This window comes from Centropristis striata, chromosome 6, assembly GCF_030273125.1.
Source record: "Centropristis striata isolate RG_2023a ecotype Rhode Island chromosome 6, C.striata_1.0, whole genome shotgun sequence".
Lineage (NCBI taxonomy): Eukaryota > Metazoa > Chordata > Actinopteri > Perciformes > Serranidae > Centropristis > Centropristis striata.
The window spans coordinates 37960514-37988075 of NC_081522.1; the positions used below are offsets into that span (position 1 = coordinate 37960514).

Genomic DNA, 27562 nt, shown 5'->3' on the forward strand with positions numbered 1-27562 from the left:
GAGGAGAGGAAGAGGAGGGAGAGCGGGGTGTCTGAGCAGCTGCAGCCCGCCGCCGCGTGCTCACTTCCTGGTCCTCCTCCTGGTTAGCTCCGCCGTTAGCCCGGAGCTCAGCTGGCCGTCACGAGACAGCGGTAACCAGGTGACGGGAGGTGAGTCCTCGCGACGCCAGCTGTCCTCACACCGCTGACCCTATAAGACCTTATATACCGTCTATGTATAAGACCCGTCCAGGACTTTCTGTGTTGTTTTTTGGGGGGGTGTAGGGGGGGATGTCTCGTCACGTGCATACCGGAGAGTCGGAGGCTCGAGCGCCGCTGCTCACCGGAGATTACCTGCAGACACACGAGGCGGATTCAGAGGAAGGTAACGGTCAGCCATCAGCCATACACACTGTTCACTTATACACACACACACACACACACACACACACACACACACTGTTCACTAATACACACACACTGTTCACTAATACACACACACACTGTTCACTAATACACACACACTGTTCACTAATACACACACACACACTGTTCACTAATACACACACACACTGTTCACTAATACACACACACACACACACACACACACACTGTTCACTAATACACACACACTGTTCACTAATACACACACTGATACACTTTGTTGTACTGACATCCATCACTAGTGCACTCTTTGTTCACTAATACACTCTCTGTTCACTAATACACTCTCTGTTTACTAAAACACTCTCTGTTTACTAATACACTCTCTGTTTACTAATACACTCTCTGTTTACTAATACACTCTCTGTTCACTAATACACTCTCTGTTTACTAATAAACTCTCTGTTCACTAATACACTCTCTGTTTACTAATACACTCTCTGTTTACTAATACACTCTCTGTTTACTAATACACTCTCTGTTCACTAATACACTCTCTGTTCACTAATACACTCTCTGTTTACTAATAAACTCTCTGTTCACTAATACACTCTCTGTTCACTAATACACTCTCTGTTCACTAATACACTCTCTGTTCACTAATACACTCTCTGTTTACTAATACACTCTCTGTTCACTAATACACTCTCTGTTCACTAATACACTCTTTTTTCACTAATACACTCTCTGTTTACTAATACACTCTGTTTACTAATACACTCTCTGTTTACTAATACACTCTCTGTTTACAAATACACTTTCTGTTCACTAGTGCTCTCTCTGTTCTAATAACACACTGTCATCTTCACACACACTAATCTGATTACTTACTGCAGTAAAAGTACTAATACCAACCTGTTAAGTTACTCCACCACAGTAAAAGCACAAAAATAATCAGCATCAAAAAGTACCTCAAAACTGTACTTAAGTAAAGTACTTAAGTAAATGTACTAAGTTACTCCCACCACTGTTGACACGTCATCACTAACTGCAGTTTAACTTGTTTATTTCTAATAAACAGACTCGGATAGATACAAACTGTCAGTGGTGGAAGAAGTAATCAGATTCCTTAGTTAAGTCAAAGTACTAATACCACAATGAAATTACTCCATTTCAAGTAAAAACACAAAAGTATTGTCATCAAAATGTACTAAAAGTACCAAAAGTAAAAGTACTTTATATATTTATATTCCAAATATATTTTTGGCAGCTAAATGAAAAGTAAAAATACCTCAAACGTACTTAAGTAAAAGTAAATATGTAGCTGTTGTTATATCTTAAATATTCTTTTATTTGTACTTTTGTTCCTCTGACCTGTCTGTTTGTTTGTTTGTTTGTTTGTCTCTTCAGGTGAAGTTATTTTCGAGCGGAGCAACTCACTCAGTCGCAGCGTAGACAGAAGGTTAACGTACGAGGAAGCAGTCGAGGAGACGGGTAAATACTGTTTAAAACATCAGAACTACAATAAAAATAATAAATAAATAAAATAAAATAAATACTAAGATATACTAAAATAGACTAATGAGAAAATAAGGGGTGGTGCATGTTTGCGTGTTCATGAATGTGTGTGTGTGTGTGTGTGTGTGTGTGTGTGTGTGTGTGTGTGTGTGTGTGAGAGAGTGTGTGTGTGTGTGGGGACCATTTAGTTCATCTCCTTAATTTGATTAAATATTTCCACTGTTTTTATCAGCCTTTCTTTACAGTATAACTTATTCCAAATATGTATTTGTTCCCTATTTCTAAAAGTTAGTCTTTCCATCTCTAAACACTGTTCTTCTGTTAATACCCATGCTCTTAATTTTGGTGTATTATTATTATTATTATTATTTGTGTGTGTGTCGTTAGTTTGTTGTTTATTCCTTTTCTTGGAGATCCTCATTTGGGGAATACCAGCTTGCCTTGTATATATGTTTGTCTGTTTACCCTATGTTTTGTTATTTACTTTGTGAATATATACCTTGGAAAAAAAGGGAAAAAATGCAAGGTACAATATTGTAAAGAAAACGAAATGACTGATTATGTTAGTGAAAGTAAGAAGCCTTGCAATAAAGTATTAAAGAACTGCAATAAAACACACAGAGGAGAAGCAGACGGGGAGGCAGACATAATAACCCAGCGTAGATGAACCACATTCCTGCTGAATAAAGGTGAAATAGTTCCTCCAGGTGTCAGATCTCAATTCAATTCAATTCAATTGGCTTTATTGGCATGACGTAACACTGTACATATTGCCAAAGCAAGCGTCAGAAAAAAAAGATAACAGTAAGGAAAGCGATATTTACAATAAATTATTATAATTCTATTATTCATTTTAAAAGAATAAAGGAAATGGAAGCAATAACCACCCTCAATACTGGAAAAAAAACGATAATTTTGGCACTGCATTCACATTGATGGCTCAACACATTTGAGATATGTTCTGTACTGTTGTTGTCTCGACTGTGTGTTCATGCTGTTTGTTTGTTGTTGGGTTTTTTTTTTCCTGTGCGACTATGCATGTATGTCTGGGTGTGTTTATGTGTTTGTCTAAACTGGGTATTTTGAATTGTACATATTTTTTTTTTCTTTTTATATTTATATTTTTAGAAACTCTTAAATGTTGCACTTACTGGAGAGCACTTTGAATTTCGTTGTACATGTGACAATGACAAATAAAGACCTATTCTATTTATTCTATTCTATTCTATTCTATTCTATCATTTTAAAAGAAAAGAAAAACTAAAGAAAGCAATATTTACAATCATTGAATTACAATCAATCTATCATTCATACAATCTAACTGTCCCAGCAAAGAAGAAGAAAAAATAAAAACAAAAAAAAATCTTTTCAATCTCTTCTGTGTGTCTCAGGGTTTGGTTTGTTCCACTGGCTGCTGCTGGTGGCGTGCGGCTGGGCCAACGCCAGCGACGCCGTGGAGATCCTGTGTGTGTCGTTCCTGCTGCCGACGGCGCGCTGCGACCTGCTGCTGAGCTCCTCAGACATGGGCCTGCTCACCGCCAGCATCTTCCTCGGTCAGTCACCGCTTCATTCTTATTTAAACATATGTTTTCTTTAAAAAAGTCACAAAAAAACACTGTTTATCATAGTAAGAAACTATAAAAACTAGGGTTGTCAAAAGTATCGATACTCAAAATAGTATCGATACTAAAACGTTGTATCCGGATACGATACTCATTTTCAAAAGTATCGAGTATCTGAAGCTTGTTGTCATAGTTGCAGTTTCTTTTTGCACAACTGTTTTTTATTATAAATATTTATAATTTTTATAATTTAAACAAAACACAACATCACCAATGGACAAACACAGTAAAAAAGAAAAGAAAAAGAACAACAAAATCACAAAACCAACCTAAATAAATAAATAAAACAACAATAATAAATAAGAACTTTAACACATTAAATAATGTTAAAACTAAAACTAGACACAAACATCAAACATACAGTATATCAGTAAACTTAATAACCTAAGAGAAAATATTCTGTTCTGTTAATTTTTACATGTTGCATTTTTCTTGTTAATAAAAATATTTCTGTAAAATTTTGGGGTCTTTGTTTTTATCCTTGTGGTATCGAAAATGGTATCGAGTATCGAATATTTTCCTGAATATCGGTATCGAGTTGGACATTTTAGTATCATGACAACCCGAGTAAAAACTGACATTAACATAAACCTGAACAGATCATCAGTTCTGAATGTTTCTGTTATTAAAAAGTGACCAAAACTTGTGTTAAAATGTTGATATTTGTGTCAGAATCTCTTTATTCTACATGTGTCATTTAAAATAAAGTAGTAAATAAACCAGATCCTGTTAAAAACATTAAATTCTGCTCCTCAGAGACACTGAAGACATGATTGATTCTGCTGAGACGGTCACGTGACAAATATTCACTGAAAATCTGTTTACACAGAGCAGAGAGGAGAGGACAGGAGAGGCTGTTTACACAGAGCTGAGAGGAGAGGACAGGAGAGGCTGTTTACACAGAGCTGAGAGGAGAGGACAGGAGAGGCTGTTTACACAGAGCAGAGAGGAGAGGACAGGAGAGGCTGGAAACATGACAATACTTCAATATGTACAATATGTGGAGAAAACTGGTTTTACAACATTCAGGACCCAGTGGACACTTGGAAAAGTGTTAAATATAAATTATATTTTTAAAAATTATCAGGGAAATCAGAGAATATTGTATTTTCTTTTTTCCGTCTCTGGTTAGAAAAATGACTTAAACTAATAGTTGACAATCATCGACCAATCCTTTGAACTCTATTGACCTATATTCTGTTAAAATACATTAAGAAACCTTTTTTTAAAAACTAGTAAATAAAAAAAATTACAGAAAAAAAGAAAATATAGATACATTTTTGGTGAAGCACTGATTAAACAGTTGTTTGCTGACTTGAAAAACTAACAAATAACAAACAAACACAGAAGATGACAGTGAGGTGTAGAAGGTAAAACCAGATGTAGGATGCTGTGTGTTATCGTCCCTCAGGTATGATGGTGGGCGGGTACCTGTGGGGCTACCTGGCTGACCAGAGGGGGCGCCGCAGGGTCCTGGTGGTGTCTCTGGCGGTGAACGGGCTGTTTGGCGGTCTGGCCAGCGCGGCGCCGTGGTTCTGGCTCTTCCTGCTGCTGCGGTTCATCAGCGGCATCGGGTCAGAACCACACCTGCACATTTATTAAAACATGTTTATTTACATGAATTATTTACTGATTATTGCAACCGTGATTCTCAGGACGCCTCGGGGGAAATGTCTGCAAATTTGATGCAAATGTTTTTAGTTGTAACTCAAGAATTAATCTGTTTATCATGATTAATTTTACATGAAATGTTTAGCAGGATAAGACAATGAAGTGATGCTTTTTTATATATTGATATTTATATTCAAAACACTTTTCTGGCAAGTATTCAGCGAAACATGACCCAGATACTGAAAAAAACTGTTTTAAATGATAGACAGACAGACAGACAGACAGACAGACAGACAGACAGACAGACAGACAGACAGACAGACAGACAGACAGACAGACAGACAGACAGATTGATTGATTGATTGATTCATCCCCGAAGGGAAATTCGGTTGTCACAGCAGTCCAGTATTTAAGTACAATAAAATACAATAGAATAAAATACTGAGGTAGAATAAATAAAAACAACAATAGAATAAAATACTGAGGTAGAATAAATAAAAACAACAATAGAATAAAATACTGAGGTAGAATAAATAAAAACAACAATAGAATAAAATACTGAGGTAGAATAAATAAAAACAACAATAGAATAAAATACTGAGGTAGAATAAATAAAAACAACAATAGAAAAAAATACTGAGGTAGAATAAATAAAAACAACAATAGAATAAAATACTGAGGTAGAATAAATAACAACAACAATAGAATAAAATACTGAGGTAGAATAAATAAAAACAACAATAGAATAAAATACTGAGGTAGAATAAATAAAAACAACAATAGAATAAAATACTGAGGTATAATAAATAAAAACAACAATAGAATAAAATACTGAGGTAGAATAAATAAAAACAACAATAGAATAAAATACTGAGGAAGAATAAATAAAAACAACAATAGAATAAAATACTGAGGTAGAATAAATAAAAACAACAATAGAATAAAATACTGAGGTAGAATAAATAAAAACAACAATAGAAAAAAATACTGAGGTAGAATAAATAAAAACAACAATAGAAAAAAATACTGAGGTAGAATCAATAAAAACAACAATAGAATAAGATACTGAGGTAGAATAAATAAAAACAACAATAGAAAAAAATACTGAGGTTGAATAAATAAAAACAACAATAGAAAAAAATACTGAGGTAGAATAAATAAAAACAACAATAGAATAAAATACTGAGGTAGAATAAATAAAAACAACAATAGAATAAAAATACTGAGGTAGAATAAATAAAAACAACAATAGAAAAAAATACTGAGGTAGAATAAATAAAAACAACAATAGAAAAAAACAGAATAGAACAAGGACACTTAAGAAGTTAAAAAGAAGATCAGCTGGTAGGTGGATGATGGTAATTATACTGATGATTTGATGGTAATAATGTTATAGTGACTATAACTATATAACTATAACTGACTACTAAATTGGCTGCTGGAGATATGTGGCCCATCCACATTTTTTTGTTTTAAAATCATGAGGGAAAATAAAAGGTTTTAGTTACTTTAAGTGCATTAAAAAATCTGCAGTAATGAATTTATCAGCTGTAAAAGATTATCTCCTCATCAGACCAACAGAATGTTTAAACTGATCTGTTTGTTTTCACCGTCCTCAGTGTCGGCGGCTCCATCCCCGTCATCTTCTCGTACTTCTCAGAGTTTATGCCTCGGCTGAGGAGAGGAGCCATGATCAGCGCGCTCGCCACCTTCTGGATGGCCGGAAACATTCTGGCTGCAGGTGAGAAAAAAAAAAGAAACAAAACGGCTTCAGAGCTGCAGGAGGAAACTCCACATTCAGTAACAGTTAAAAACGCCTCCTGTTGCACGTTCATGTGTTTTTCTACAGTTTCTACGTAAAAAAAAAATGTATCTCATGTGTCTGTTAAAGCTGAAATGTCCCAAAAAATACCAATTTTAGAGACATTTTACTCTAATTTACTTTAATTTTAATATTTATTCATCTATTTGGCATAATTCAGTGCCTCGGCTCATGTCTGCATTAATACAACTGCATTAATAGAACTTAACTAATTTGTTTGTGCCTTTAAAATCTTCCATTATATTAAAATATTCTTCAGACATAAAGATTTAGACTTTTAAACTTGAAGAGGGAACTTCCTGTGCAGGCACTATCAAAATAAGACAGAAATCACTTGACTGTGAAGTGTTTAAATGATACATTTTTATTATTTTTTTGTGTTTTTATTGATGTTTTAGGGATTGCCCACTTTTGTTTTTTTCTTTTCTTTTTTTTTAAAAAAGAAGAAAAAAAGTTAAACCTAAAAATACATTTTGCTGCTGAACACACTGCATACAGAAAATAATTTCTTGTTTTTTGTGTATTTTGCATTAAAAAGTGGCATTAAATAATTGAATTATAATCAGAGTATAATCATATTTAACTCAGTGAAAGTTGACTTTAGACTTTTAAATTTGAAGAGGGAACTTCCTGTGCAGGCACTATCAAAATAAGACAGAAATCACAGGTTGTGGTTGTAATTTGATTATGATCAGAGATGATGTTGGTTTAAATATTTAACTGAGTGAAAGTTGAAAATAATATTAAAATATTGTCTCTTGCTGCAAATATTTTATATTAAAAAACCACAAATCTTGTGACATAACCAGAAAAATCACAGAAACAGATTCACCTTTAACTGTTTATAACAAACGACTGCCGTCTGAAGGCATAAAAAGTGTATTTGTACATTAAAAAACAGTTATTGTTTTTTATTCGAAAAGTTAAAATCTCCTCTGTGTGTGTGTGTGTGTGTGTGTGTGTGTGTGTGTGTGTGTGTGTGTGTGTGTGTGTGTGTGCAGGTCTGGCCTGGCTGGTGATCCCCAGGACCTGGGCCCGGCTCTCCTTGGGTTCGGTCCAGTTCCAGAGCTGGAGGCTGTTTGTGATTCTCTGCTCGGTGCCCAGTCTCTCCTCGGCTCTCGTCTTCAGGCTGCTGATGCCTGAGAGCCCAAAGTTCCTCATGGAGGTATTTATTTAAAGACCCGACCGGTTCTCGTGTTCTCAGCCTGCAGTCAGTGTTTTTATTCAGAGTTTTTTCTCTATCGTGTGTTTCTTCAGGCCGGTCGGGAGAAAGAGGCGCTGCACGTCTTCAGGAAGATGTTTGAGCTGAACACGAGGGGCAGAGGGAAACATTTCCCGGTAAGAACTAAATGATGTTATAATATTCCTCTACGACTCATTATTATCGTCTGCTGGACACGTTTAATTTAGCTTCTGTAGACAGAGATGTATGGTGAAAATGATAAAACACCATCTGATATCACTGATCAGCAACAAAATTACATTTTAGTTTTAATGTTTTTTTCTTCTTTTTTTAAAAAAGAAAAGAAAAACAAAAGTGTGCCCTCCCTAAAACATCTATAAAAATACAAAATAAATAAATAAATAAAAATGTATTAAAATTTATCACATCAGCTGTGTTAAAACACATAAATAAAATAAATTTAAATTTAAAAAAAGGATATTTAGCTGCTTCTTTTTACATCTAAACTTCATTAAACTAGCTCCAGAACAAACAGTACAGTTATGGAAAAAATATTATTAAAAATATTAGACTGTTTTCTTCAGTTTCTTGTTCATTTTAACGCCTGGTACAACTAAAGCTACATTTGTTTGGACAAATATAATGATAACAACAAAAATAACTGATAAGAGTTTAATTTAAGAGCTGATATCTTGACATTTTCCATGGTTTTATTCATAATGATTTAGGTTATTATTCAGAAAACCGTGTTAAATGTCTAGACATCAGCTCTTAAATTAAACTCTTATCACCTATATCACCCGGAACCCCTAAATGGTTATTTTTATTATTGCTCATACTCAAGAGTCAACAGTAACATTTTTTGTATTTGGCAACTGTTGAGATTTGCACTTCACACTACATGTTAGATTTTTAATTATTTAAACAGACTAAAAAAATCATATTTTCTATATCTTTTTAAGTATTTCCTAATATCGTCAAGAATATCGTCAACGCAAAAATAGCCTGAAATATTGTGATATTCTTTTAGAGCCATATCGCCCAGCCCTAATTTACAGCCTGATTTGAGTTAATCTGCGCCCAATATTTTGTATATGTAGCGCCCTCTAGTGGTCGATTTAAGTGAAACTTTCAGTATAATAATAATAATAATAATAATAACTGACTGAGTGTGACTGTGTCTTGTTGATCTCTGCAGGAGTTTGGTCTGTGCACCGGCCCGAGGCAGAGAGAGGAGCAGCAGGAGACCAGGAGCCGGGGGACTCGCTCACACAGACTCTACGGTGTTCTGAAGAAGGTAACAAACAACAAACAACAAACAATAAACAACAAACTCCACAGAGGAGATTTAGAGGTTTGATGAGCTGGAGGAAAGCTGCAGAAATGTTTTTAACTTCTGCTGTTATAAATAAAATCCTAAAGCTGGACTTTGACATTTAAACCTTTAGGATGGAGCCTTAAGATTTTATTTATTATTAATTTATAATAAGAATATTTCTTTGATTGATGCTGTTTGTCTCTGTTTGAACTTTGAGGCCTCGGTGCCGATCAGACTGATGTTTAACGGCTCGCTGAGGTCCAGAAGCTTCGTGCTGCTCGTCGTTTTCTACTGCATCTCTTTCGGGTGAGAAATCCTCCTGGATCATGTTCCTGTTTCTGTCCTGAAGCTGCACGATTCTTTGTTTCTTTTATTTGTCACGTGTGTTTTAACACGGCTGATGTGATAAATTGATAGATTTTTATTTATGTATTTTTTTAGTATTTTTTTAGATGTTTTGGGGAGGGCTCACTTTTTCTTTTCTTCTTTTAAAAAAAGAAGAAAAAAAAGTTAAAACTAAAATTAAATGTTGTTGCTGATCTTTGACATACATATATATCACACTACATAGCATTTAGTGTACAGGCAATACATATTTTTTTGTTGTGTATTTTGCATAAAAAAGTGGCATTAAATAATAAAAATTAAAAACTCGGTGAAAGTTTAAAGTATAATTCTGTGGTTGTTTTTTGTCCCTTTCTCTGATATCTGTGTAAGTGGGGCAGAGCTGGAGATAACGGCTGCAAATATATTATATTCAACAACCAGAAATGTTGTTTCATAACCAGAAAAAAATGCATAAACAGATTCACCTTTAACTGATTGATAACAAACTACTGTGGTTTGAAGGCATAAAAGTGCATTTTTACATTAAAACCCAGTTATTGTTTTTAGTCAAAAAGCTAAAATCTCCTTTTAATGTGTGTGTGTCTCTGTGTGTCTGTGTGTGTGTGTGTGTGTGTGTGTTTCTGTGTGTTTCTGTGTGTGTGTGTGTGTAGGTACTACGGTCTGTGGATGTGGTTCCCGGAGCTCTTTGAGCGTATCGAGGACGGAGGTTCTCCGTGTGCCAACGTTTCTCTGCCGTCTCCTCGTCTCAACCAGAGCTGCTACCCAGTGAAGACAGCAGGCGAGAATTAATGTTGATGATAAGCTTCAGAGGGTTAACTGAAGCATGCTGGGACAGAAACTGATGAACAATGTTTCTTCCTCCTCACAGTTTATATGGAAGGTTTCATCATCGCTGCATCAAACCTGCCAGGAAACATCTTCACCATCCTGATGATGGACAGAACGGGAGGAAAGACTCTGCTCTGTCAGTCTATTTATCAGTGTTTTATCAACATTTATGCTCTTATTTAACTCAGAATCCAGCAGCTAAGAAGCTTTGTCCCCATGATTCTGTGTGTGTGCAGCCTGCAGCCTGCTGGTGTCCAGTCTGAGCGTCTTCCTGATCTACGTGGTGCAGACTAAAGCTCAGAGTCTGGTCCTGTCCTGCATCTTCAGCGGCGTGTCGGTCATCGCCTGGAACGCTCTGGACGTGGTGGGAACGGAGCTCTACCCCACACAGCTCAGGTATCTGATCTCTAACTTAAACACAGCTCAGGTATCTGATCTCTAACTTAAACACAGCTCAGGTATCTGATCTCTAACTTAAACACAGCTCAGGTATCTGATCTCTAACTTAAACACAGCTCAGGTATCTGATCTCTAACTTAAACACAGCTCAGGTATCTGATCTCTAACTTAAACACAGCTCAGGTATCTGATCTCTAACTTAAACACAGCTCAGGTATCTGATCTCTGACTTAAACACAGCTCAGGTATCTGATCTTTAACTTAAACACAGCTCAGGTATCTGATCTTTAACTTAAACACAGCTCAGGTATCTGATCTTTAAATTCAGCAGAATCTTTAAAAGGGGCTTCAAATCACGGCGGCTTAGATTTCTCTAGTATATTTTTGTCTGTTCTCAGACTTTTTTCCCTGTGACATACTGGATATTTTGACCTCCAAATATCCTTTAACTAGGGATAACCTGCCAACTGGATTATCTGTAACGTTAAAAATCAATTAATCCAGGGCTGGTTATTCCTACAGGCCACCAAGGCGGCTGCCTTGGGCGCCAAATTGGCAGGGGGCGCCCCCTTGTGGCCCCCTTAAGCATACATCTTTGTTTTAACAACATTGATTAACGAAACATTTTTTAAAAAGCATGGGCAATAAAACCCTCATTGAATTAAATGTTTATTTTTATTGCATTTGTATGTCTACATTTTATTTATTTTCAGTCTTTGCCATTCTTAATTTGATGAAGATCTGTGTTTTCTTATTTATTTATTTATTCGTATTTTCAATTCAGTTGTTGTTGGTAAAGTTCCAAAGTTTCTAAAAATAAAAATGTTCTGAGACCATTACCTTGCTTGTAGTTCATGTATCAAATATTAGTGTACAGCATAATACATATAACATAGTGTACCTATATCAGAATGGATGGGGGGGGGGGCAAAATCTCAATATCGCCTAGGGCAGCCAATGGGCTAGAACCGGCCCTGAGTTAATCGATCAATCACTGCATGCATACATGGGCAAAACAAAAGATATATATACAGGACTATGCAAAAGCCTGCAAAACTGTTCAATGCTGCAACACGTCCTACGTAAATAATGATATTTTGAAAAATGAATTCAAAAATCTTCAAAATCGAGGATGCACACCTTCGTGCCATGAGCAAGACACATACGAGATCTGAGGTCAGTCTGACTAACAGTCAGAGAGATATGAACTAGACCATGGGTCTCAAACTCGCGGCCCACGGGCCAATTGCGGCCCTCGTGATGATATTTTGTGGCCCCCACCTTGATATGAAAGTTTAATGTGAGTTTTATATGAATGTCTCTTTACCGTGTTGTGTGTGGAAGGTCCCTTTATTGCTCCAGCTGGAGCTTTGTTTCACTTGTTTCTATGACAACGTTAACAAAAAAAAAAGGCAGCTGCTACCGGAGCGTTTATTATCTGCCGTGTTGTTGTTACCGCAAGAAGTGGAAATGTTATGTAATGTCATTTTGTGTCTTTTTTTTGTGATTTTGTGTCTTTTTTTTAAAAGTAATTTAGTGTTTTTTTCTGTCATTTTGTGTCTTTTTTTGGTCATTTTGATATGCCTCCAGCGGCCCCCCAGGTAATTTGAGTTTGAGACCCCTGCCCTAGACACACACACACACACACTTCTTGCTTTTCTTCTTACTTATATTATCATTGGATTTGTTTGTTTTCCAGTTTAATTTGTTGTTACTCGCACATGTTCGATTTAAAAAAACCTAAACTAAACAGTTTTGGACAAAGAGTGATGTTGTTCGCTTGATTAGTTTAGTTTTTATTAAATTTAACAGAAACAGCTGCTCACATCACCTGTCCTTCTCTCCTCCTCTTCCTCTCTTCAGGTCGTCTGCTCTGGGTTTCTTCACCGGAGTGGGCCGAGTGGCCGCCATCACCGGGAACATGACCTTTGGGAAGCTGGTGGACAGTAACTGTGCGGTGCCGGTGCTGCTGGTGTCGGCGCTGCTGCTGAGCGGAGGACTGGTCAGTCTGCTGCTGCCACAGACCAAACAGACGGAGCTCACCTGAACACAACACCTTCAGCTATAGGAGTCATTCATAGGAGTCAATTATTAGAAAACGTCGTCTTTATGTCCTCGTGGAAGCAGACAGGACTTTGTTTCTGTTTCTGCTGTCGGAGGATGTTTGAGTCTCGTGCCTTCTGTCGGCTCTCTGTGCCTTTCTGACGGTGCCTCGTTTAAAACGCCAACAAGAGAAAGTGTCAAAAGATCATCTGAAGCTTCAGGTCGTCATTATTCAGGAGGGAGAGACGTGCAGGTGTGAGGATTAAAATCTGCAGCAGATGTGAGTCAGAGGAGGAAGGAAACATTTAAAAAGTCTCTCAAATCTACAAAAATCTTCTATTATAAGCCAAATAATAAGTGCTAAACATGAAGCTAAGTGTCTGGAGTTTAATCAGTGCTTGGAGGATTATTCACAAAAACGTTGTGTTTTGTCTTATTATCAGTTTAGATGAGAGTTTTGCTTTTAGGTGAAGATATGCCTGAAATAAGAAACACTGCACATTCCAAATCTTAGTCATTTACCATGTAAAAGCTCTTTTGTGATCAATGTTTACATCTATGCTTATTGCTTACAGATTAGATTTATATTCTAGCAGATTTTAGAGTTGACTCTGTTGTTTTTTCGTGGATCGAACCAGTTCAACATTCCTGTGAAAAACCAAAGATTGCTAATTTCAGATTACAATCATTGTTAATGAAAGAAGAAAAAAGGAGGAGAAGAGGTGCAGACCAATGAGTCTGTGAAGCGTTCTGACTGAATCTGTGTGACTACTGAAGTTTTTAAAATAATAAACACAACCTTCATTCATCTCGGCTGTGTGTTTAATGTGTTATATCACCTACAGAACCACCTGGACCAAATATTCAGTCGGCTCTCACCACATCATTTTGTTGTGACAGATATAATAATTGTGACAGGCCTGATATTCAGGTCTTTAAAAAAAATAAAGCTCCAATGCAACAGTATGAAATACTTCAGTTGGTAAAAGTCAAATCGTCAGCAGAAGCTCAGTTTCAGCAGTTAGCTGCTTCCTTACTGAGCCATCTCTGTTTGACTTTAGTTCATGTTGCTGTAGAGGCCATTTGTCAGAAAAAATACTAATGCAGTCAAATACATTTTGTTGCCAATCTTTGACATATTCAATAGTCTGATCACCACCAAAACCCAGCTCCCTACTGTTTATTTTATGGAAAAAAAAAACATTTTTTTGGAAGAAATTAGGAAAAAAAATCAAATATATAAACCGTCATATAAAGGGTTAAATTCTGAAAATTATTTAATGTTTGGTAGTTTTGAACAAGTCTGAAGTTGTTTAAGAGATTTATGAAAAAAAATATTGTTGTATGGAGATTTAATAGCAGTTTTAGTGTTTAGGGTCACCAGAGAGAATATCTGGCACGACTTAAAAAATACTAATGCAATCAAATCAATTTTGTTGCTAATCTTTGACACATCCAAGACTCTAATCATGACCAAAACCCCAGCTCCCTACTATTTATTTTATGGGAAATTATTCATTTTTTTGTTTTCTGGGAAAAAATTATGGAAAAATGCAAATATATAAACTGGCATATAAAGGGTTAAAATTCTTAACATGATTTAATGTTTGGTAGTTTTGAACAAGTCTGAAGTTGTTTAAGAGATTTATGAAAAAAAAAACCTGAAAAAAATATTGATGTATGGTGATTCAATAGCACACTCGGGGCACAGACTGTGGAAGGCTGGCATGCTGAAATTACACTTTACATGTCCCACAGTCTTAAACATAATAAACAGTAGGCTGAGGTACGTATAGAACTATTTTATTTAACCAAATAATGCACAGAACAGTGTCGCCTCCAGCATTTAGAAACCGCATCTGACTGAGTAAAATGTTTTGTTTGTTTGAATTGGTTGATCTCTGCTCCTGAAGTAGTAATAGTAGAAGTTTCAGCAAGATAAAAGCTTGTGTTTCATAGATATCTACGCCTCTTTGTTACCTTAATGAGACAGAAACAACCAGTTGAGTTTAGTTATGAGCAACTTTATTGCCACTCTAACATTACATATAACAGTTAGAGACAGTTTGTGTTCATTATTAACAAACAGGATTAAAACAGCTGAATGAGCCTGTTTTAGTGTTGATGGACAAAGCGGTCAACAAATGCAAAGCAACAGGTAGAGTCATGATTTAGTGAGTACTCAACCATGAGAAGAGCTTGAACCATGAACTGTTGAAGGCTTCTTTCTATCCTTGTACAGTCTGTAGATAAACCCTCAGGAGAGGCTGAGCTGGTCCATCTGCTGGACACCAGGACATGTCTTGGAAAGAAGGGGGACAGGAAATACATTTTTAGACTATGCATAAAACATGACTTTTATAATAAACAATGTCGAATTCAGTGTTACTGAATTCAAAAACAGTCCTGTGAACAAAAGCTGGCTCTCCTGTTTGACTAATGCACTAGACTGGATCATCATTGATAAATTATTTGTAGAGGCTTTGTGAAATTTTAAAGCAAAAGAGAACAAATACCCACTCTTCTCCTGCTCTCAAACAGCCAGCTCCACTCTGTCCACGTGTTTCCTGGTTCCCTCCCCTTCAGATCTACTAGTTAGAAAATGGGTGTTACCAACATGGTGACTCACTGCACACACACACACACACACACACACACACACACACACGTTGTTCAGATCAGAGCTCAGAGCGGTTTCAGTTATGAGGAAGTGAAACTCAGACAGTCGTTGTGACTGAGAGGTGAAATGGCGCAGAAAGGAGCTCAGCTGGATCGGGAAACTTTCTCTTGTTCGATCTGTCTGGATCTACTGAAGGATCCGGTGGCTACTACATGTGGACACAGCTACTGTATGAAGTGTATTAAAACACACTGGGATGAAGAGGATAGAAAGGGAATCTACAGCTGCCCTGAGTGCAGACAGACGTTCACTCCGAGGCCTGTCCTGCTGAAAAACACCATGTTAGCAGTTTTAGTGGATGAGCTGAAGAAGACCGGACTCCCAGCTGCTCCTGCTGATCTCTGCTATGCTGGACCAGAAGATGTGGCCTGTGATTTCTGCACTGGGAGAAAACTGAAAGCCCTGAAGTCCTGTCTCACCTGTCTGGTCTCTTACTGTGAGAAACACCTTCAGCCTCATTATGAATCACCGAGATTTAAGAAACACAAGCTGGTGGAGCCCTCCGAGAAGCTGCAGGAGAACGTCTGCTCTCGTCACGATGAGGTGATGAAAATGTTCTGCCGCACAGATCAGAAGTCTATCTGTTATCTCTGCTCTGTGGACGAACATAAAGGCCACGACACGGTCTCAGCTGCAGCAGAACGGACGGAGAAGCAGAAAGAGCTGGAGGTGAGTCGACAAAACATCCAGCAGAGAATCCAGGACAGAGAGAAAGATGTGAAGCTGCTTCAACAGGAGGTGCAGAACATCAATCGCTCCGCTGATAAAACAGTGGAGGACGGCGAGAAGGTCTTCACCGAGATGATCCGTCTCTTGGAGAAAAGAAGCTCCGAGGTGAAGCAGCAGGTCAGATCCCAGCAGGAAACTGAAGTGAGTCGAGTCAAAGAGCTTGAGGAGAAGCTGCAGCAGGAGATCAGAGAGCTGAAGAGGAAAGACGCTGAGCTGAAGAATCTCTCACACACAGAGGACCACAACCAGTTTCTGCACAGCTTCCCCTCACTGTCAGCACTCAGTGAGTCTACATTCAGCATCCAGATCCGTCCTCTGCGCTACTTTGAGGACGTGACAGCGGCTGTGTCAGAAGTCAGAGACAAACTACAGGACGTCCTGAGAGAGGAATGGTCAAAGCTCTCACTGACTGAAGTGGATGTTTTACTGTCAGATTCACCAGCAGAGCCCACGACCAGAGCTGGATTCTTAAAATATTCATGTGAGATCACACTGGATCCAAACACAGCACACACACTGCTGTTATTATCTGAGGGGAACAGAAAAGCAACATACATGAGTAATTATCAGTCTTATCCAAGTCACCCAGACAGATTCACTGAATATATTCAGGTCCTGAGTAGAGAGAGTCTGACTGGACGTTGTTACTGGGAGGTGGAGTTGAGAGGGGGTGGAGTTTATGTAGCAGCTTCATACAAGAATATCAGCAGAGTGGCGGGGTCGGATTACTCTGCATTTGGATGCAATGACAAATCTTGGTCATTACAATGTTGCAACAAAAGTTGTACATTTTTGTACAACAACATCAAAACTCCTGTCTCAGGTCCTCACTCCTCCAGAGTGGGAGTGTTCCTGGATCACAGAGCAGGTATTCTGTCCTTCTACAGCGTCTCTGACACCTTGACTCTCCTCCACAGAGTCCAGACCACGTTCACTCAGCCGCTCTATGCTGGACTTCTGCTTTTTCACAGTGTTGGAGACACTGCTGAGTTCCTTAAAGTTAAGTAACCAAAGCAATTTAAGTGATAGCAGTCTTACAGCTCCCATATTGTTCACCTTTGTGGTGTTTTATTTGAAGTTTTGACATCTATGAGAAGATACATTTTTATTCTTACATGCTAAAAATCATCTCAGATCAGTTGTTCATCTGCTCTCTCAGCCTCCCTCTGCAGCTCCAGCAACTCAGATCTCTGTCTCATCAATATTCAAGGTCCTTTCTTTTGATTGGCTGACAGTCTTGAGTGACACACGGCCAGGCTAACCTCAGTTAACGGTTTGCAGCCTCACTAAAACTCACCGGTGAATGCAAAAAGACGATGGCCACCGCTGAGGAAAATGTTCTCAGACTTTACATGTTAGAGCTGGAGTCAGAGCCTGAATCCCAGATGATGCTTCCCTCTGACTGAAACATGAAATATATTACTGGTTCACTTACGGGTTGTAGATTTAGAGTCAGGCACAATAATGTGGAGACGGCCGTATCCTATAGGAGCAGCTTCTTTGAGTGACAGATTTTTAGGAAGCAGTCACAAAATATATTTTCACAGTATTTTTATTGCAACTGCACCTGCTTTATAATCACAAGACTTGTAACTCATGTTTTTCTACAATATGGGACATTTAAACTGATTTCTTTCCATGTTTGTTGCTGAGAGCTCATCGTTGTGGCATTTCTTCTCTGCAGAGATCAGCTGTCAATCAAACATTATGGGCGGGGCTTTGACATCTGTAATAATGGTGTTCTGTAAATGTTTGACTTGCCTTCCTGTGTCTGTTGAGCCACGGAGGCTTTCACTGCTCATGGTGACTGTTGTTCACCTCAACTCATATTTCTCTGCATGAAAATGTAAATTTCTCTGAGCTTCAAATGTTTGTTGAATATTTGTATGTTGTTGTTTTTCTTTTATGCATGGCTCTGAAGAGAGAAAGCTCCAGATATTCAAAGAAAATGTGTTTTTAAAAAAAAAATAGAATTATATCTACATTTGTTTGTTGAGGCTCTATGATGTATTATAAAACTATAATTATCATGTTCATAATCAATCAGGAAATAATCATTATTATCTTGTATATCTCTGAGATTCTGATCAAACTAATTGATTGTGTGGATGAAGTGAATCTGTACAAGAAATCACTGAACAAAATCATTTAACAAACTTCACTGATGGGATGTGTGAACAAACTGTTTATATAATCAATAAACAAACATAAACAAAGTATTTTCTTCTGGTCTTAATTCCAGGGTTTGATATAAAGTTGATGAATAAATGATGAGACTAATATGAGATATAACTGAGGCCGTTCTCCTCCTGAAACAACACAAAGTTCACTGTTCATGTTGAGAGCAGAAGAACATTTGTCAGTCAGTCTCTCATTTTTCCGACAAAAGCTGTTTTAATGAGGAAAGTTCAAAGGTCAGAGTTTTCTATCACTTGTTGCTTTTACAGCCAAGATTTGGTTTGTGCACTTAGTTCATAAAATGATTTATTACAGACACATTCCTGACACATATACATGCTACTAAACTTGTAAATCTTTGTGAAGTCAAAAATGGAGAAAACTCTAATCTATTGTCTTAATGTTTAACTATTGACTCAGAAGAGTTTTCCTGCTAAAAGTTGAAATGAGCAGTGAGTTTAAAAGAGAAATGAGCTCTGTTGTAAACTAGAGTTGAACAAAGTGTCAAGGATCCTTTTCTTCAGAGTCCTTCCTGTATCACTGCTGACTGCTGTCAACTCAAATAACCAAAGTCATTTAAAGGATGCAAGATAAAATGTGTCTTAACTTTTAAAGCTCCCATATTGTTCACCTTTGTTGTGTTGTTATTAAAGTTTTAACACCTAGGAGATAAATTTGTAGTTTTACATTTTAAAAATGATCTGAGTTCAGTTGTTCATCTGCTCTCTCTGCCTCCTTCTGCAGTTCAGATCATTTTGGGCATAATTAAACTAAACAAATTAAAAGAAACAAAAAAATGTCTAGAATAATCAAACAATACTACTACTTATTATTATTACTAATAATAATAATAATAATAATAATAATAATAATAAATAGTAACAAGAAAGAAATAGCTCCTCCAGTTACATTACTGATGATATAGAAAAAACAACAAATTACCAAATTAAAGTTACCAAACTCTGCAACTTTGGTAAAGATCTTTTGTTTGTTTGTTTTACAATTATTTTTATTAAGTAGACCTATTTTCTTATTTTCAATTCACTCAAACAATATTATTGATTTGGGAAATGTATTGAACTTTAATAATTGATCATAACTATTATTTACTTAATTTGGAACGCCTTTATTTTGTTGACTTGAATGTGTCACAACGGTCAGAAATAACCATAGACTGTATAAAATAACAAACCGTAGAGTGCCGTTATTGACCAATCAGAAACGAGTATTCAACATAGCCGTGGAATTACTAAAAATAACGACTTAACATCTGAAAATAGTGAATTTATAGAAACATTTTTAAAGTACTAACTCATTATATGGAGAGAAAAAATATGAGTTACAGATTTTTTTTTTTGGTCACAATTATACGTTTTAATCTTATCTTTGTCTTTTATTAAATGTATGTAATGTAAATGTATGTAGCTGACTGAGTTTAAGCTTTATTTTTTATTAGAAACCACTGGTTTAATGTTTACAACTACATCATATTTTATAGTTAATATATGTTTTGTTTATGTAAACACTGAATCTGTAGTGGAGTAAAAGGTACAAATAAAAAAAATTTAGTGAAATAAAAGGAGAAACTAGCGTACAATCAATAATGTTTATTTAATTACTAAAATAATTTAAAAAATTGTTTGAAGCTGTCAGCGAAATGTAGTGAAGTAAATAGAACAATATTTGCCTCTAAAATTTATTGGAGTAGAAGTTACATAAAATGGAAATACTCAAGTACAATTTAAAGAAATCAAAAAATGTACTTATTTATATTAAATGTACTTAATTACTTTCCGCTACTGTAGAACATGTGAAAATTAGGACACTTTTTAAAAATGTTTGGACATGTTAAATGAAAATGAAAAGATTATGAAGTTTGATTTGATAAAATTCACCAGACTCACGAGAATGTATCTGTATTTTTTATTTGTATAATAAATAAACTTGTAATACTTCAGGACCACATTTCACAACCACACACAGAGTAAAACATACTTTGGGTATTTAAGAGCTGATGCAGATAAAAACAAATCGCCAGACATGAATTAAATAACGTTATCAGACTTCCTGTGAAAGCAGTCTCTCTCTTCTTCGGTGGATTTTTACATTAAAAGTAGAATTTCTTGACATTCTTCAGGACGACGCAGTGACGGGGCGTTTGAGGTCTGAGGGGATCAACGTAAACGGAGCAACAGGTACAAAAAGAAAAGGCCAAAATAAAACCGCTGCTGCTGCTGCTGCTGCTGCTCAGGTTCTCATGAGGAGGGCTGAAGTTTAAACAGTAAAGAAACAATAAATAAAAACACACGAGGTAAAGAAACGTGCAGCCACAAAGAGAAGCCACACGACCTTTGACCTGGAGTCAAAACAATAAAAAGGCATGAAAACAGACAAACAACGTCAACGTGACACTCCACCTGAAAATGTTTGAAATTATCATGAGAACTATTTCGTTATTATTGAAAGGTGGAAAACATCTTTTCATGGATTAATGAGACTTACACAAGCTTTTTAATAATTTGTAAACAGATGTTTTGTTATTATCACATCATAAAAACTTCCATCAGTTTCTGTTCACTTCAGAGGCATGTAAGAAAAACAAGTTTTATTAAATAATTCCAGGTGAGTCACTGGTGTTTTAATGATCATTTGACACAAAATGTTTCAAAGTGTTTGTAATTTTCAAGCCAAAATGAGACAATAAATCTCTGGTTTCAGCTGTAAAAGTGTAAATATTTGCTGTTTTTTATTTTAATACATTTTCTGAATTTCTTGTGCTAATCAGTGGTTGGAGGATTATTCACAAAAACGTTGTGTTTTGTCTTATTATCAGTTTAGATGAGAGTTTTGCTTTTAGGTGAAGATATGCCTGAAATAAGAAACACTGCACATTCCAAATCTTAGTCATTTACCATGTAAAAGCTCTTTTGTGATCAATGTTTACATCTATGCTTATTGCTTACAGATTAGATTTATATTCTAGCAGATTTTAGAGTTGACTGTGTTGTTTTTCGTGGATCGAACCAGTTCAACATTCCTGTGAAAAACCAAAGATTGCTAATTTCAGATTACAATCATTGTTAATTAAAGAAGAAAAAAGGAGGAGAAGAGGTGCAGACCAACGAGTCTGTGAAGCGTTCTGACTGAATCTGTGTGACTACTGAAGTTTTTAAAATAATAAACACAACCTTCATTCATCTCGGCTGTGTGTTTAATGTGTTATATCACCTACAGAACCACCTGGACCAAATATTCAGTCGGCCTGTCACCACATCATTTTGTTGTGACAGATATAATAATTGTGACAGGCCTGATATTCAGGTCTTTAAAAAAAATAAAGCTCCAATGCAACAGTATGAAATACTTCAGTTGGTAAAAGTCAAATCGTCAGCAGAAGCTCAGTTTCAGCAGTTAGCTGCTTCCTTACTGAGCCATCTCTGTTTGACTTTAGTTCATGTTGCTGTAGAGGCCATTTGTCAGAAAAAATACTAATGCAATCAAATACATTTTGTTGCTAATCTTTGACATATTCAATACTCTGATCACCACCAAAACCCAGCTCCCTACTGTTTATTTTATGGAAAATAATTCATTTTTGTGTGTGTTTTTTTTTGGGAAGAAATTATGAAAAAGAATCAAATATATAAACCGTCATATAAAGGGTTAAATTCTGAAAATTATTTAATGTTTTGGTAGCTTTGAACAAGTCTGAAGTTTAAGAGATTAATGAAAAAAAATATTGATGTATGGAGATTTAATAGCAGTTTTAGTGTTTAGGGTCACCAGAGAGAATATCTGGCACGACTTAAAAATACTAATGCAATCAAATCAATTTTGTTGCTAATCTTTGACATATCCAAGACTCTAATCATGACCAAAACACCAGCTCCCTACTGTTTATTTTATGGGAAATTATTCATTTTTTTGTGTTCTGGGAAAAAATTATGGAAAAATTCAAATATATAAACTGTCATATGAGGGTTAAAATTCTTAAAATTATTTGTTTGGTAGTTTTGAACAAGTCTGAAGTTGTTTAAGAGATTTATGAAAAAAAATCTGAAAAAAAATATTGATCTATGGTGATTCAATAGCACACTCGGGGCACAGACTGTGGAAGGCTGGCACACTGAAATTACACTTTACATGTCCCACAGTCTTAAACATAATAAACAGTAGGCTGAGGTACGTATAGAACTATTTTATTTACCCAAATAATGCACAGAACAGTGTCGCCTCCAGCATTTAGAAATCGTATCTGACTGAGTAAAATGTTCTGTTTGTTTGAATGGGTTGATCTCTGCTCCTGAAGTAGTAATAGTAGAAGTTTCAGCAAGATAAAAGCTTGTGTTTCATAAATATCTAAGCCTCTTTGTTACCTTAATGAGACAGTCTCTCCAGTGTCACTGCAGCTTCCACTATGAGACTCCTGTTGGCACGTGTTGTTGTGATCCAACTGATCACTAGGGGAAGTGTCTGATCACAAAGAAATATTCAATTATTGCATCAATAAGATATTTAAACACACTGTTTAAATATAATTGCTGAGGTTTATCCATTATGACTGATATGATATTTATCCCACCTGCAGAATGCTGAAATGCAGATGATGGGCCTGTAACCTCATCAATATGCAAAGTTCCTGGGAAAAGTTGTAACAGTTACCCAAAATGTCAATACAAGAATAAGATAAACTGAACTTATTCAAATGTGATCAATTTTAAAGTAATCCTGCTGCTAGCTAGGTAGGTAGGTAGGTAGGTAGGTAGGTAGCTAGGTAGGTAGGTAGGTAGCTAGGTAGCTAGGTAGCTAGCTAGCTAGGTAGGTAGGTAGGTAGGTAGGTAGGTAGGTAGGTAGGTAGGTAGGGAGGTAGGTTACTTTATTCATCCCTGAAGGGAAATTCGGTTGTCACAGCAGTCCGGTATTTAAGTAAAATAAAATACAATAGAATAAATAAAAACAATAGAAAAAACACAGAATAGAACAAGGACACTTAAGAAGTTAAAAAGATGATAAGTTGTATATATATATATATATATATATATAGCTATATACTACTAGCGTATTCCTTTCTATTTGATAGATAGATGTTCAACTGTCCATAAGCTCATAAAAACAACAACCACGCGTCCACTCATCAACAATAAAGACTATTGAAATACACTTAAAGTAATAAAACAGAATTTATTTAATAATTCTTGATTGTTGTGTGGCAGACGTGGAGTGTAAGTTTGAGTGTGACTGATTCAGGATGGAGTGACTGATACCTTCATCATCTTTATCTGCAGCGTTTTTTTTGTTGTCATGAAAAGGTCTCAATGTTTTGAGTCCTTTCCATCCTGACCTCTCTCTCCCTATCACTGTCTGTCCCTGAAGAAATCATGCATGACATTTGGTCTGAAATAATATTAAGTCAGAAAAGCACTTTCCTTAAACTGAAACACACAGGATAGGTCACACACAATGACATCATCCTCTAGTGATTTGTTACAGCAACCCCTCCCTCTTCTCCTGCTCTCAAACAGCCAGCTCCACTCTGTCCCCGTGTTTCCTGGTTCCCTCCCCTTTAGATCTACTAGTTAGAAAATGGGTGTTACCAACATGGTGCTGACTCACTGCACACACACACACACACACACACACACATTGTTCAGATCAGAGCTCAGAGCGGTTTCACTTATGAGGAAGTGAAACTCAGACAGTCGTTGTGACTGAGAGGTGAAATGGCGCAGAAAGGAGCTCAGCTGGACCGGGAAACTTTCTCTTGTTCCATCTGTCTGGATCTACTGAAGGATCCGGTGACTACTTCTTGTGGACACAGCTACTGTATGCAGTGTATTAAAACACACTGGGATGAAGAGGATGAGAAGGAAACCTACAGCTGCCCTGAGTGCAGACAGACGTTCACACCGAGGCCTGTCCTGCTGAAAAACACCATGTTAGCAGTTTTAGTGGATGAGCTGAAGAAGACCGGACTCCCAGCTGCTCCTGCTGATCTCTGCTATGCTGGACCAGAAGATGTGGCCTGTGATTTCTGCACTGGCAGAAAACTGAAAGCCCTCAAGTCCTGTCTCACCTGTCTGGTCTCTTACTGTGAGAAACACCTTCAGCCTCATTATGAATCACCGAGATTTAAGAAACACAAGCTGGTGGAGCCCTCCGAGAAGCTGCAGGAGAACATCTGCTCTCGTCACGATGAGGTGATGAAGATGTTCTGCCGTACAGATCAGAAGTGTATCTGTTATCTCTGCTCTGTGGACGAACATAAAGGCCACGACACGGTCTCAGCTGCAGCAGAACGGACGGAGAAGCAGAAAGAGCTGGAGGTGAGTCGACAAAACATCCAGCAGAGAATCCAGGACAGAGAGAAAGATGTGAAGCTGCTTCAACAGGAGGTGCAGAACATCAATCGCTCCGCTGATAAAACGGTGGAGGACGGCGAGAAGATCTTCAGCGAGCTGATCCGTCTCTTGGAGAAAAGAAGCTCCGAGGTGAAGCAGCAGGTCAGATCCCAGCAGGAAACTGAAGTGAGTCGAGTCAAAGAGGTGGAGGAGAAGCTGCAGCAGGAGATCAGAGAGCTGAAGAGGAAAGACGCTGAGCTGAAGAAACTCTCACACACAGAGGACCACAACCAGTTTCTGCACAGCTTCCCCTCACTGTCAGCACTCAGTGAGTCTACATCCAGCATCCAGATCCGTCCTCTGCGCTACTTTGAGGACGTGACAGAGGCTGTGTCAGAAGTCAGAGACAAACTACAGGACGTCCTGAGAGAGGAATGGTCAAAGCTCTCACTGACTGAAGTGGATGTTTTACTGTCAGATTCTCCAGCAGAGCCCACGACCAGAGCTGGATTCTTAAAATATTCATGTGAGATCACACTGGATCCAAACACAGCAAGCACAGAGCTGTTATTATCTGAGGGGAACAGAAAAGCAACATACATGAGTAATTATCAGTCTTATCCAAGTCACCCAGACAGATTCACTGAATGGTCTCAGGTCCTGAGTAGAGAGAGTCTGACTGGACGTTGTTACTGGGAGGTGGAGTGGAGAGGGGATGGAGTTCTTGTAGCAGCTTCATACAAGAATATCAGCAGAGGGGCGGGGTCGGATCACTCTGGATTTGGATGCAATGACAAATCTTGGTCATTACAATGTTGCAACAAAAGTTATACATTTAGGTACAACAATATCGAAACTCCCGTCTCAGGTCCTCACTCCTCCAGAGTGGGAGTGTACCTGGATCACAGAGCAGGTATTCTGTCCTTCTACAGCGTCTCTGACACCATGACTCTCCTCCACAGAGTCCAGACCACATTCACTCAGCCGCTCTATGCTGGACTTTGGCTTATTTACAGTTATGGAGACACTGCTGAGTTCTTGAAACTTAAGTAACCAAAGTAATTTAAGTGATAGCAGTCTTACAGCTCCCATATTGTTGATCTTTGTGGTGTTTTATTTGAAGTTTTGACATCCATGAGAAGATACATTTTTATTCTTACGTGCTGAAAATCATCTCAGATCAGTTGTTCATCTGCTCTCTCAGCCTCCCTCTGCAGCTCCAGCAACTCAGATCTCTGTCTCATTAATATTCAAGGTCCTTTCTTTTGATTGGCTGACAATCTTGAGTGACACACGGCCAGGCTAACCTCAGTTAACGGTTTGTAGCCTCACTAAAACTCACCGGTGAATGTAAAAAGACGATGGCCACCGCTGAGGAAAATGTTCTCAGACTTTACATGTTAGAGCTGGAGTCAGAGCCTGAATCCCAGATGATGCTTCCCTCTGACTCAAACATGAAATATATTACTGGTTCACTTACAGGTTGTAGATTTAGAGTCGGACATGATAATGTGTATACTGCCGTATCCTATAGGAGCAGCTTCTTTGAGTGACAGATTTTTAGGAAGCAGTCAGAAAATATATTTTCACAGTATTATTATTGCAACTGCACCTGCTTTATAATCACAAGACTTGTAACTGGTGTTTTTCTACAATAAGGGACCTTTAAACTGATTTCTTTCAATGTTTGTTGCTGAGAGCTCACCATTGTGGCATTTCTTCTCTGCAGAGATCAGCTGTCAATCAAACATTATGGGCGGGGCTTTGACATCTGTAATAATGGTGTTCTGTAAATGTTTGACTTTCCTTCCTGTGTCTGTTGAGCCACGGAGGCTTTCACTGCTCATGGTGACTGTTGTTCACCTCAACTCATATTTCTCTGCATGAAAATGTAAATTTCTCTGAGCTTCAAATGTTTGTTGAATATTTGTATGTTGTTGTTGTTGTTATTGTTGTTGTTTTTCTTTTACTGCATGGGTCTGAAGAGAGAAAGCTCCAGATATTCAAAGAAAATGTGTTTTTAAAAAAAAAATAGAATTATATCTACATTTGTTTGTTGAGGCTCTATGATGTATTATAAAACTATAATTATCATGTTCATAATCAATCAGGAAATAATCATTATTATCTTGTATATCTCTGAGATTCTGATCAAACTAATTGATTGTGTGGATGAAGTGAATCTGTACAAGAAATCACTGAAAAAAATCATTTAACAAACTTCACTGATGGGATGTGTGAACAAACTGTTTATATAATGAATAAACAAACATAAACAAAGTATTTTCTTCTCGTCTTAATTCCAGGGTTTGATATAAAGCTGATGAATAAATGATGAGACTAATATGAGGTATAACTGAGGCTGTTCTCCTCCTGAAACAACACAAAGTTCACTGTTCATGTTGAGAGCAGAAGAACATTTGTCAGTCAGTCTCTCATTTTTCTGACAAAAGCTGTTTTAATGAGGAAAGTTCAAAGGTCAGAGTTTTATATCACTTGTTGCTTTTACAGCCAATATTTGGTTTGTGCACTTAGTCTATAAAATGATTTATTACAGACACATTCCTGACACATATACATGCT

At 37.1% G+C, this 27562-nt stretch overlaps 3 protein-coding genes across 4 annotated transcripts; all 3 read left to right on the forward strand.

Annotated features, from left to right (window-relative positions):
- The first annotated feature begins 1 nt into the window (after position 1).
- sv2 (synaptic vesicle glycoprotein 2) lies at positions 2 to 13862 on the forward strand. The gene is made up of 14 exons (XM_059334537.1): positions 2 to 149; positions 264 to 363; positions 1773 to 1856; positions 3272 to 3433; positions 4914 to 5076; positions 6733 to 6854; positions 7937 to 8100; positions 8193 to 8273; positions 9317 to 9415; positions 9654 to 9742; positions 10435 to 10562; positions 10653 to 10748; positions 10849 to 11008; positions 12875 to 13862. The coding sequence occupies exons 2-14, from the start codon at positions 270 to 272 to the stop codon at positions 13056 to 13058; spliced, it is 1626 nt and encodes a 541-aa protein (XP_059190520.1). The 5' UTR covers positions 2 to 149; positions 264 to 269; the 3' UTR covers positions 13059 to 13862.
- Positions 13863 to 15783: 1921 nt separating this feature from the next.
- On the forward strand, positions 15784 to 17471 carry LOC131973799 (tripartite motif-containing protein 16-like). Of its 2 annotated transcripts, XM_059335888.1 has the most exons (2): positions 15784 to 16877; positions 16911 to 17471. In XM_059335888.1, exons 1-2 carry the CDS (start codon positions 15801 to 15803, stop codon positions 17469 to 17471), a joined length of 1638 nt encoding a protein of 545 aa, XP_059191871.1. In that variant the 5' UTR covers positions 15784 to 15800. The 2 variants fall into 2 exon arrangements, with proteins under 2 accessions (XP_059191871.1, XP_059191870.1); XM_059335887.1 differs by having other exon boundaries at positions 15784 to 17471.
- Positions 17472 to 24313: 6842 nt separating this feature from the next.
- LOC131973092 (tripartite motif-containing protein 16-like) lies at positions 24314 to 27251 on the forward strand. Its single transcript, XM_059334942.1, has one exon. The coding sequence runs from the start codon at positions 24362 to 24364 to the stop codon at positions 26030 to 26032; it is 1671 nt and encodes a 556-aa protein (XP_059190925.1). The 5' UTR covers positions 24314 to 24361; the 3' UTR covers positions 26033 to 27251.
- The last annotated feature ends 311 nt before the right edge of the window (positions 27252 to 27562 follow it).

Excerpts from the sequence above, each read along its gene's own strand:
- LOC131973092 (XM_059334942.1), top strand. The coding sequence starts at position 24,362 with ATGGCGCAGAAAGGAGCTCAGCTGGACCGGGAAACTTTCTCTTGTTCC.
- sv2 (XM_059334537.1), top strand. The coding sequence starts at position 270 with ATGTCTCGTCACGTGCATACCGGAGAGTCGGAGGCTCGAGCGCCGCTG. Across the intron at positions 5,077-6,732 it reads CGGTTCATCAGCGGCATCGG|TGTCGGCGGCTCCATCCCCG; the intron begins GTCAGAACCACA and ends CACCGTCCTCAG. Across the intron at positions 11,009-12,874 it reads CTCTACCCCACACAGCTCAG|GTCGTCTGCTCTGGGTTTCT; the intron begins GTATCTGATCTC and ends TCCTCTCTTCAG.
- LOC131973799 (XM_059335887.1), top strand. The coding sequence starts at position 15,801 with ATGGCGCAGAAAGGAGCTCAGCTGGATCGGGAAACTTTCTCTTGTTCG.